The sequence below is a fragment of the Lepisma saccharinum genome, chromosome 1 (genome assembly GCF_977018435.1).
Source record: "Lepisma saccharinum chromosome 1, izLepSacc3.1, whole genome shotgun sequence".
NCBI classification, from domain to species: Eukaryota; Metazoa; Arthropoda; class Insecta; order Zygentoma; family Lepismatidae; genus Lepisma; species Lepisma saccharinum.
The window spans coordinates 8,619,582-8,632,419 of NC_139229.1; the positions used below are offsets into that span (position 1 = coordinate 8,619,582).

At 43.0% G+C, this 12,838-nt stretch overlaps 1 protein-coding gene across 2 annotated transcripts in view; it reads right to left on the reverse strand.

The window, feature by feature from the left end:
* Window positions 1-325: 325 nt before the first annotated feature.
* The window catches only part of LOC145983703 (uncharacterized), a 91,125-nt gene continuing 78,612 nt past the window's right edge, over window positions 326-12,838 (reverse strand). For both annotated transcript variants that reach the window (XM_083116777.1, XM_083116809.1), the window contains exon 4: window positions 326-429. In XM_083116777.1, the coding sequence (XP_082972903.1) occupies window positions 364-429 (66 nt within the window). In that variant the 3' untranslated portion in view covers window positions 326-363. The remainder of the gene's footprint in view (window positions 430-12,838) is intronic.

Below are 12,838 nucleotides of genomic sequence, written 5' to 3' on the forward strand. Positions count from 1 at the left end.
ACAATGTTCTTATTAACACCCTTGGAGCAAATCGTGGTGGCGATTAGGTGGGGGAGTAGCCCCCCACTTTTCGCCACTATTGTCTCCGTACTATGCTAAACCTTATCTACAAAGGGAAATATACTGCCTTTGCCCCCCTCTCCACAGTTTTGGAACTTTGCCCCCCCCCCCCTGGTTTTGGAACCCAATCGCCGTCACTGGTAAGTAAACTAAGCTTCACCTTGTGTTGCAGATAGTTTCTCCGTTTACATGTAATTATACCTTAGATTATGAAGTAATGAAATTAAAGAAAATAGCAAACTGTTATAGTGTGTATATACACACACATTTATTAGTCCAGAAATTCTAGTTCTTTCTTGATATTTAACTGAACCTCCCTTTATCCGCTAATCTTCGTTTCTCGCCTTCAATTTGAAGTTTCTCACTCAACTGCAAAAGAAGAAAATTACGGATGTGAAACTAGTAAACACAATGTGATTACTTTAGAGTAACGTAAGAGCCGAGTTACAGCCGTGAGGAACATTGGTTGCGATTGGAAATGAGAAATAGATGTGTGTAGGCTTCCTGTGCTGGGAACTGTAGAACGGAAGATGCATGTACTTTGATTTGCAGTAGGAATGGAGAGAAAGTGTTGGTTAAAGCCATCTGAAAACCGAAGCTGTATTTAACAAGGGAATTAGACTTGCTTCATCTATTAATGCACGCTGGACTGCAATTGGCAGACTAGTGAGTCTCTGGCATCTGGATTCACAGTCAATATAATCTTATGTGGTGCTCGTGTTGTCGTCCTTATATATTAGTGATTATCCTTTCATCCATCTTATCTTTGCCACCGTTCATCCTCATATTCGCGATTAGTCAAAGGGACAAAAAAGTGAAGTAAAATAAACTAAATCAATGAAGCAGTCATTGTGATAGAAACATTCTTGACAAGAAGTATAATTTCTTGACGTCTTCACCTACATGTTGATTTCTTTACTTTCTCACGACTTTCACGACTGCTAGCAGTGGCGGCGATTGGGGGCAGTTGCCCCCACTTTTCGCCACTTTTTCCCCCGCACTATGCTAAACCTTATCTACAAAGAGAAATATACTCTCTTTGCCCCTCCAGTTTTGGTACCTTACACTTCTCCGGTTATGGAACCCAATCGCCGCCACTGACTGCTAGACACCCTGTGTGCATGTATACAGGGTGTATCATAAGTAATACCGCAAACTGACACAGTTGAAAGTACACGATAATAGAAGCAAAAAAGTCTCAGTAAACATTGGTCCGCAAACGAGCCATTTTCGAGATAATTGCGAATGTGTGTTTACAAGCCGCCACTGACCTCATTGTTTGTAAACGTCGTCCTAATGCTAATATGTGTGCGAATATGTGGTTGGAAGCCGTCACTGATTTCATTTTGTAAACACAGAGTGCTTTACTCCTTGCGCGTTCCGAGGTTTGCTCTTTGTTTACAAAACAGAAGATTTCCGAGAGGTGGCGTTGTAATCAAACAGGATGGATACAATCAGTACAGAGAATTGTACATGCTGAATGTTCAATAAAAGCAATGAGATCTTCAATGACTTTTCTTACTGTATTATTAGCATTTTACCAACTAGGAGGACGTTTACAAACAATGAAGCCAGTGGCGGCTTGTAACCACACATACGCAATTATCTCGAAAACGGCTCGTTTGCGGACTCATGTTTACTGAGACTTTTTTGCTTCTATTATCGTGTACTTTCAACTATGTCAGTTTGCGCTATTACTTATGATACACCCTGTATATGTATGTAAAAAATGGAAAATAACTTAGCATTGTTCGAGTTGCAAAGATAATACAAAGTAATTGTTTTTACCATAATATATGAGCATATGTATTTACATATAAATCCGTTCCTTGGACACAAGCTAAGGAAGGAGCATGTTGTGTGTGAGAGAGAGAAACAAAAGATAGAATAGAACAGGGAGGGGGAAATGAAGCAGAGGGGGGAAAGATTCATGAGTGATAAAGGGAGAATAGGTGAATCTTAGCAGTTATGCAAACCGAAGCAAAGCCCGTCTAGAAACAACTTGGATCCACACAAAATAAATTTCTACCTACACTGTTACGACAAATCGTCCTAGTGCAAGGTACTGCGAGTCTTAATGTTCAGGCAAAGAGCGTGCAAAGAACGAGCCAAGTGCCTGTTAGGATTTACTTCAGCGGACAAGAACACAAGAGTCCTGGAAGTGTTTTGTCGTTCAGTTGCCAAGGATACCACAAGTGCGGGAGGAACCGGGTCAAGCCTCTTCGAAGCTTGTTGGTGACCTTTGTGTGGCGGCAACGATATGAGGCGTCAAAGATATGAGCGCAATCTGTTCTCGTTATACTGCTTGCAGATCGAGGAGAGTAGGTATCCATTTACTAAGATTTTTACCTCCCAGGCTCTTATTATATTACGCCAATTCATTAAAGTTGCATAAAAAGTATAGTGATTTTTCATGCTTTTATTTCATCGACCTGCAAATTAAAAGTTAAATTCCTTTTAAAGAAATATGTTCCACATGCGTAAAGCAACTTACAAAACGCCTTCCACCCGACGTTAAGACAGAATACTCCTTCCTCGCATTTTTTGTTTTATTTTTTATACAACGTAATTGTCAAAGTAGCTTTTTTACATAAGGACGAAAAGTTGTAAGTTATACATCGTGATTGATTCCGTGCAAAATTGATTTTATACACAGTTTTACTACAACTCAACAGGCAAACTCTCAAGCAATTGCAGTAAAATATGGCGGAGGGGGAAGTCCACCAAGTCATACAGACGAAACGTGTGAGAATACTTAATTGGTTATTCGAATGTCAGGTTGAAACGTTCTTTAGTCAAAAGAACATGATTTAACTAAAAGAACAAATAATAAGTTCACATGAAAGACTCGAAAGCATACACGTGATGCCTCTCAGGGTATGGGGTAATATCTCTCTTCGTTCGTTGGTCAAAACAAATCAAAGTCAAGTTTTCGCTAAGAGAAAATAATTATATTTTACGTCTTAGCAAAATAAATACTTATGTGCATAAAATCCACTTCAGTCAAAGAAATAACAGCTTCTTACAATTAACTTAACCACTCTTTAAAACTCGAAGCCCGAACTCCTAAGTCAAGACAAAAGACACTCGTAATTCCCATGGCAACAGCTCTTAACAAGATAATTATATGCAGGTTAGTCACTATCCTGACATTATCAGTGATAGGTAAATTACAGAAATTAATATTAAAGAACAATAAACATTTGCACAAGAAAAGATAATTAATAACAATAAATATTAACAATAAATATTTGTGCAGTGGGAAAGGACGTGTCAATTGCCCCCTCCGAAGAAAAATCAAAATCGACGACGAACTGGAAAACTTTCAACAGTCTAGGAGATTTTGGTTTCAATCTCTGGAAAACAGTTTACAATTCTTCATGTATTTAGTTCACAAGTTCTGACATAAAACTGGACGTTTGAAGAAAGATTCATTTTTTTAGTACAGCATGGGACTTCTGGTCCATCATAAATAAACTATGACACTTCATACAACTAAGAAGACCAGATCAAATAAACATTCAGCAGCCTATTCAAATATGCTCTTGTTCTACAACATGTCGTAACCACAAACTCATAGAAAACGTTTCCAGTGCCAGGCCTTTCCAAAGACACCTTCCTATTGATCGTGAAGATTTCAACTTAAATCGGTACTTCGTTCCATTTTCAGTAATTTTACTGGAATAGTAGTGTAGTGTCCCCGGTTCACAGCCCGAAAATGGCGCTCGGTGGCGCTCGCAGTGTTACCAACTCCTCACTTGAAAAAATCACCAAGGTTTTTGTTTTTGGGTCTAACCTAACCTAAAGCAAGGAGCTGGCAATCTTGCTTGAGGTATTTTCTCGCAGTGTTGCCAGCTCCTCACTCGAAAAAATCACCAAGGTTTGTTTTTGGGTCTAACCTAACCTAAAGCAAGGAGCTGGCAATCTTGCTTGAGGCTTGCCTTACAGTGCATAAAGCAAGGTTGCCAACCTATTGGTACTTTTGCCATAGCCTTTTACAAGAAAAAAAAGAGAAAGGGAAGAGTTAAACAACTGACAGCTTACCCACAGCTTTTTTACTCTAACCTAACCTAAAGCAAGGAGCTGGCAACTTTGCTTGTGCAATCAACCCGGTTGACCGCCCTCAAGTAAAAATCAGCGTTGCCAACTCCTCACTCGAAAAAAAAATCACCAAGATTTTTTTGGTCTAACCTAACCTAAAGCAAGGAGCTGACAACTTTGCTTGTGCAATCAACCCGGTTGACCGCCCTCAAGTAAAAATCAACGTTGCCAACTCCTCACTCGAAAAAAAAATCACCAAGATTTTTTTTGGTCTAACCTAACCTAAAGCAAGGAGCTGGCAATTTTGCTTGAGGCTTGCCTTACAGCGCATAAAGCAATTTTTGCCAACCTACATATACTAAACAAGGAGAGCCGACACTGCTGTAAAAGAGAGAGAGATGGGTAGATGGCAAGTGTGTTGGCAATTTACTTACAACTAAAAAAAAAAATAGAGATGCCAACGTTGGTGTAAGATGAAGAGAGAGAGAGAGAGATTTATGGCTGGCAACAGTAACGAGCGAATGCGCCATATCGTAATTTTCCAACTCCGTATATCGCGACCTTTGTAAACCTCTCTCTCTCGGTGGAACGACGTGCCGCGCACACACACACACGCACGCACGCACACACATACACACGCGCGCGCGCACATATGTATTGTAACACAAACAAACAAACAAAATAATAATTGTTGTTTTTAGGATGCCTGGCCCCTATAACCTCGCCAGGGTGCGTGGTGCCCAACCAAAAATGTAAAAGTTTTCTAATGGCTGCGGTTATAGATTACCGCACCTCTGTAGAGTTTCACGTGTTTTTTTTTTCCCCCAAACTTCCATGAAACCCTACAGAGGACCTCCGTAATGCATGCAACGTGTACTAACGACTCTAGTGTTATTTGATGTTGTGATATTTTTGGATATAGAGTTTTATTGTGAGATATAGATAAAAATAATTATGTTTATTATAATATTTTCTTGATGAAGATGGAGAATGTATGTGTGTGTTACAAATAAAGTTGCATGCTTATTTTCTAGTGTGTGTGTATATGTTTTTGATGTTTCGACAGCATCTGAAACGATAAAAAAAATTTATTGTTAATTTTCACGTGTAAAAACAACAACAAATTTTTTTGTGCAAATTTTCTGATTGTCTCTCGTGCTATAGTGCAAAAAAGATATTGTGACTGATAACTAATGAAATTAACATTTGTAAGTGATCTGAACTAGTGAAATTCGTATTGTGCTATTGTAACTGATTGTGCTAGTGCAGAAAATTTCTTATTGTGCAAGAAAATAGATGTTAAAAAACTTGTTAAAACTGCTCTGTGACCCTCTCGTTCTTCACGTCGTAGGCGAAGGACTTCTCTGCAATCAGGATGACACTGCATAGGGTATCCTCGGGCAAGGCATCGTGGAACTCGCAGACGACCTTGATGTTGGTTCGATCGTTGACCACAACCTTCTTCCTCTTAGATGTGTTGATGACGGTCATGGGTCTCCGGGCTTTGAATTCGCTGGGCGTGTAGTACATGTCCACGCTTCCCTCGGTCACGCGTTTGTAAGCCGAAAACGCTTCGTAAAGTTTGAGGTAATCGTTTTTGGTCACGTCGAGGTTGTAATTCTCGCGCGGGAACACTTCGTTGCGTCCATTCTTCAGATAAACGTTCTTGATTTTGCAGTCGTCGAACTTGCTGGAATCTTTCTCCTGATTGTTATCGCGCCCGGTCTGAAAAAGCACTACGACGAAATCTGGCATGTCGAACTGTATGTTGTTGAACTGCGTCGTCACGTCGAATTCCATGTGACTTCCCGACGCCATCTTCTGCACGCACTGGTAACCGTGAAAGTGAATCAGCACCTGCGGACTTTTCAAGATCTCCGCTTTGTACTTGAGGGCGTAGTTTGTTTCGTATTCCACCACCGGCATTCTCAATTCCATGCTTCGGATGACGCATTTCGCCGCTTCGGGTAAAGTGTTGGCTATCGGCGTGGTGCCGTCCGGACCTAAAGTAGCGTATCGCATTAGTGCGTCGTTGTCGTTGGCTGCTCTTCGAAACGTGACCCTCAGTCCTCCCTTCCACATGATCTCCTTGTAGTCCGAGAAGAAACCAGGCAGCAGACGCATGGGAAAGAGCACCGTGTGACTTCTCGTCGATATTTTGGTCCCGGCTTCGAATCCCCCGGCCTGGTAGTACGCTGCGTCCGTTTTGGATAATTTCAACGTTCCCACTGCCGTCGACGTGATGCCTGGATAATCTATTCTGTCGATGACGGTGTTGTGTTTCCTCACCTCCACCTGGGAGAACAGGTGAGGCACGAAGTTGTCCACGAGTATCAAGTTTGCTGCTGCGGGAAACGCGTCTCCGCTTTCCTTCTTCACCACGTCGAATTGAAGGTAGAGGTCTGCTCTGTGAGGATGAACGAACCCATCGCCTACGTCCACGTCGTATTCGATCTCCCTGTTCGCTTCGTTCAGATTGGCGAACGTGCGACGGTTGGGAGGGAAAGATTGCAATTCGTAACTTTCGATTTGCTCCATTTTACATGTATGGTTATTTATTATACGTTGATCTCCACGATGGCCGTCGTAGTGGCACCTGCGAAATCCACCACGTCTCCTTTCTCGTTCGTCACCACCAACTCTATGTCGTCTATGCGGTTGCGACATACTGGAAAATAGATCGGCGAAGAGGGCGTGTAGATGATCGGTTCCATGAACTCGGAACTTGGTTTGAAAGTGGCTATGATTCCCGTCTGCTTGTGACTTCCTAACAATCCGTCCGAAGATTTTGTGATCATGCCTTCCGCCACGTTGCAGTGTACGTTCAGAGTCTCTATGGCCAAGAATTTAGGAATGTTGGTTGCCACGTGCTTGATGCCAGCTTCGAGTTTGGTGTCGTTCTCGAAACCTAAAAGTTCTCCCATGGTGCCCAGGTCCACGGTCTCCGTCGCGGATAGGATTTCCACTCTGTGCGTGACCGAATTTTGAGAAAGATATGTGCCTTTGGGTAATTGAGCTTGCAAAGTGGAAAGATTGTATTGTCCTGGCGTGACGACGATGTGTTCGCTTCCGACGCTAATTTTGTTGTTGTGCTGCGTAACATTGGGTATGAGGTACATGCTGTAGAATGCACGCAGAGCCACGGATTTAGGATAGACGATGTCGTCGTGCAGCGTGAGTTTCAAGATTGAAGATTCGCTCGTGAGATGGAACACGCCCATCCTAGTGATGCTGTTTGAGGTTCCACAATGCTTTCTGGAAATCCTCGATCGTAGGGTTATTTATTTTAGAGAGAAAAGCGAGCACGGAGAGGCAGAGATGACCGCAGTTCACGTCTCCGAAATCTTGAATGCGTTCGTCGTTGTAGTATATGGAGGTTTTGCTTGTTTTCAGATAATGAACTAAATTTGTAGGTGGAACACCTCCGAAAGAATCGAAAACGAATGCTTTATTATCGTTTTTGTGGTAACATATCCAATGCGTGCCTGGATTTTCTTGGTCGTCCAAGTTGACTACTCCGCATTCTCTTTTTTTCACGCTTGAAGGTAACGAGTCGGACATGAAAACTCCTCTGAAGTGTTTGATTTGTAACGGTTCAATCAGAGATTCAATGTCTCGGTTGGTGAGTGCTTCTGTTTCTTTTTTTTATATTTCTTCAAAGCATCGAGGTTGCTTTTTTGTTTTTTTTGTTATACCTTTCCCCTTCTTCTCCATGGCCAGGTTGTGACGTTTCTGTTCTTCCAATTCCGCCTTGTTCTTCTTCGAGTCGATGACGGTTTTCGCAATGGCGGCACTTCCGCCGGCCAAACTTCCAACGGCCCCCAATGCTGCCAGGATGGCCGGGATGCTGAATATGAAACCTCCGATTTTTTGCTGTTTCCGCGAACGCTGCAACCTTTTCAATTGAGGTGTACTGAGCAGCAATTTCATTCCATGTCCTTTCGACAAGCAAGAACGTTTCTTCTCGCGTTGTTTCTTGGTGAGTAACCCATCGATGGTACCTAGATTTTTTAGATTCGAATATGGTATCTGGTACACGACACCCTTGGGCTTCATGTTGATGCTCTATGTGTTATTTTCACGGTATGTTATTTATATATATATTCTGAGATTTTTTCTTGTGTAGTTTTTTACGGTATGTTATTTATATATTTTCAAGGCCTCGCAGTCGTTACACAAATTCTATTACGTGCTTTGTTTTCTTGCCAAGAAGTTCCTTTGTCCCCTTGTACACGATTCGAGTTTTGTTCTCGATTAAAATAGATAGCTTCTCGTCGGATAACATGTTAGCGTATCGATCTGGTAAAAATAGACTGTATTGTGCGTTGAGCAACAGGCGTACCTTGGGACCATACTGGGTAGAAACGATTGAACCGGAAGTTATCGTGTAAGATTTGTCGACTTCCAATTCCCGAATTTTTACATACTCAAATGACAAATTTAGCATTTGTTTTAATGCTTGGAGCTCACTTATTTTTTCAGTCGTCATATCAAAAAATTTCAGAGTGTTAGAGAGAAATTTAATTGTTTTTCACGATGTGTATTATTTATATATACCGAAGATTATTTTTTTCACGATGTGTGTTATTTATATATCAAGTTTTTTTGATACGTATATATCTTATTATTTTTTTAACACAGGAAGAAAGTTCGTGCTTCGGAAAACGCGAGGATGTGCGTAGTGATATCTTCCGTCTCCTGCATAGACTTGTACCAATCATCAGTATACCATCTTCTTCCCTGCCTTGCCTCGTGCAATTTGTCCAACCTCTCGTTTAATTTTTCCCCTGCAGCCGAAAGCAGAATGTTGAGATCACCATACCTCAGGCCGCTGATCTCCCGAAGAAGGTCCTTGAGAACCATTTCACAAGGGATGCGAAATTCCGGCGTCGTTCTTGCTATGATTACAAGTTTATTAACATCTCCGTTTACTATCTTTTTGAATATTTTAGATAGTAGCTCGGGTGGCAAATCAGTTATACGAGACATGTTTATTTTTTACGGTATGTTATTTATATACCCCACCCCAATTTTTGTTTCGTGTTCATGGCGATGGTGGTACCCAGTGCGGCGACCCGTTCACCCAGCGATGCGTCTCTGCTGACGAATCTTTCGAAAGCTGCGTGCTCTAACTTTCTGTCTGCTTCGTGACGTGCATCCAGATCCGTCTGCGTGGTGTTGTAGGCGATGTCGTGATCTTTGCATGCGGCGTCTAACGGATTCACACCCTTGTCTCCTCTCTCCAATCTTTTCTCGAGTTTGGTACCCGGTCCGCAGTACTGGTAGCCTGGTAAATGCATCTCGAAAGGTAACTTGTTGATGATGTCGTTTACGAGTCCCTTTCCTTCGGCCACGTTCCAGAATTTCGGAGGCAGCGTGTTGATGATTTTGATCAGGTAACCTATGCCCTTGTCGTCGTTCACGATGAAGTTGGAAAGTTTCGTGCTGATCATGTCCACGATGCCAACCTTCTCGTTGTAGAAATTACGGTTGCCTGCATTCTCTTCGCCGGCTATCACCAACAATCGGTCCACGAGTTTCCTCACGTCGTCCACCCAAACGAATTCTTTGGGTAACGTGTTGTAGCGTTTGACCCCGCTGCCTGTTTTGACCTGGTTCCAAATCGGTTTGATGAGATTCCTGTACTTCTCGCCGCTGCTCGATTTCACCCTATTCTGCGAGGCGTCGTTGTTCTGGTACAAGGCATCCGTCATGATCAGAATTTCCTTGTAACTTTGGTAATCTTCGTCGGTGTAATCTTTCGGCTGCTTTTTGGCGACGAGTTCCCACAGTCCCACCGTACCGGGATACCTGTTCCAACTATCCTTGTCGCCTAAATTGACTTTAATGTCGTTGCCTTCGAAGGTCACCTTCGATTTCCCAATCTTCCACACCACACCACCGCCTTCGTTGGTTTCCATGCTAGGATACAATCCGAACACTTCATCCTTGTCGAATTTCCCCGTGCTCAGGTAGTCTCGTGCCAAAGGTCCCAACTCGATTTTATCCGAAGACGACGACGTGCTGCCTATGGCTCGACGTCGTGCCGGTGCATCCTTCAGTTCGAACGGCGTCGAAGGAATGCTCGAAATGGGCGTGGGTACAGCGTAACTTTTAGCTGCGAGCGGTACGAGTTCATTGATCAAATTTTTATTTTGTTCCGTGACACTTTTAATTTCTTTACCTAGACCGCTGATGGCATCAATCACAGGTTGATCCTGACGTTTCTTCTCTTCGTAGAATCCGCGATTTTCGGATTTCCAACCTTTGAAGCGTTTCGCGAGGTAATCGCGAAGCTTGAGATTTTCGTCTTCAATTTTTCGTTTCCTCATGACGTTATTTATATACGTCGTTTCTCACAACGTTGCAACGTTTAGAAAGTCGTTGATTTTGTTTCTGTATTTTCCGTCGTTGGGTTTCCTCGTCATGTCGATCGTCACGAATCCGAAATCGTCAGCGTTCCAGCAAGAAGAGCAGCCTTCCGAAAATTGATTGTAGTTCATGTCTCCCCCTACGTAGTCATCGTACGCGTGCTTGAGGTTGGTGTGATCTTGACGAAACAAACATATGAAATTAGCATTGTCGCGTACTAACTGTTTTGGAATTTTGGAAAACGTTTGAGCTAGGTAGAAGCAATCCATTCCTTTGTGACGACCTTGCGTGAAAAAGTTGCGAATTTCATTTTGATTTTCCAGGATGGCGTCGTCGAACACAACGACTGAATTTTCACGACAATCGTCAAGTGGTTTTATTTCCGAGGCGAACGTTGCAATGTCCAGACCATCGTACAGTTTCATCAGTTGCTGGTATTTGGATTGCTCCAAACTTTTCGAGAACACGTACAGGTGCCTGTTCTTCCAATCTAACCAATTCGGTGCGAGGAGAAAATTGTCCACGAGCAGTGTCGTTTTCCCACACCCCGAAGGACCTACGATCAGACAGCGGATGCTGTCGGGAAGCAACTCGCCGTTCTTTTTCTTTGTTTGACTTTCCGGATCCGGTAGACGCTTCACCACGTTCCACGTACTCACAAGATCACTTCGTCCGCGTCGATCCAACTCTTTTCCGGAAGTCCCAGCCATTTGACAAACAGTTTGTCACCTTTCCTACGCAATACTTTCTCGATGAGGTACGTGTCGGGGTGTTTCGTTTTAGAGAGTTCCTCTTCGTAAAATCTTCCTTTCAAAATCTCGCCGCTACTATCTTTTATTATATACGTGTGTCGGTTTCCGGGTAGAACTCGAACCACCGTAAAGAGTTCCGTGCTCCAATTTTTTGTGAATCCCTTCTCGAAGGTGCGTTTGAATTTGCTGATCCTCACCTGGTCTCTAATTTTGTATTTAGCTTTTTTTGTCGTGGGTGTGTACTTTGGACAGTAAACTGTAGAAATTAAACGCTGCTCGTCGGACTTGGTAACGTCGGCTGGCTTCATGCCTATCGTTCTGTGTACCGTATCATTATAGGTGTCGACGAGTTCCGGCAGGATGTCGACCCATTTGTAATTTCCCCGAAGCGTGAATCGTTTCCACATGTGTGTTTTCAAGGTTCGATTGAATCTTTCCACGATGCTGGCTTTGATGTGACTGAAGCTCGAATAATGTCGAATCTTGTGTTTTTGAATAAACTTTTGGAATACGGCGTTGTAAAATTCTTTACCGTTGTCCGTTTGCAGAAACCGTGGTCGTCTGCCGCCGCTTTCGCGAAAAATTAATTTGAATGCTTCCGTGACGCATGTTCCTGTTTTCGCCTTCAAAGGTAGAGCCCATGCGAATTTCGAAAACGTGTCTATGACGGTGAGGAGGTACTTGTTGCCCTTGTTCAATTTATGTACGTTTTTCAAATTGCCGCTACTCATCTCCACGAGGTCACTTTGCCAGAGGTCGTCGATGCCCTTGGTTACCACAGCCAAACGTTCGTAGTTGCGGCGTGCAGGTTTATGCAATTCTTCGACGATGGCTTGCCTAGACATTTTTTTAGAGATTACGTTTCAAAAGAAGCACAAGCGTGATGGGATTCAAAGAGGGTGGCACTTCGCTCGTGTTTTGAATGATCAGCTTATCGCCGGCACTCACGTCGAAAACAGTGAGATCTTCGTCTTCGTGTATTTCATATATGTTGCGCGTTTCGTTCCAACGTGCCAGAGGAATGTTTCCTGCTTTCTGGACACCACGATTCGATATCAAAGTCATGGTGGGAACGCTAGCTTTTCTGCCGTGAGACCAGTACGAAAATTCGTTTATCTGAATCGTGCCATCGAGGAGAAACTTGTAGTACGGATGATAAGGATGTAACATGTACAGTTTGTTACCTTCGACGAACGTGGAGATTCTCTGTTGATTGGGTACGCTGTTGATTTCGATGGCATGCAGAGAATGCAGTTTAGCGAATTTAGTATCGACGCTAACGAGGTTGCTGTGAAGCTGTCCCAGTGTATTTTGTACGGGCAACAAATGTTCGACGATGGTATCCGTTACTGTAGAAAATGACGGTTTGATTTTCACTTCCACGTTCAACTGCTTGAAGTTTTCGTTGAGTTCTTGCAACTTGGCACCGAAAGAGGCCAGCGTCGATTCCTGCGTGGATTCCAGCACTCCAACTTGATCTCTGATGTTGACGACGATACTCTGAAGGTTCTCGACTTGATTCAATTTCGAGCTCTTCTCGGTAAGATCGTTCACGATGCTTCGCATCTCTGTAAACTGCGTGTGAAGGTCGGCGACGCTCTGCGAAGTGGGCA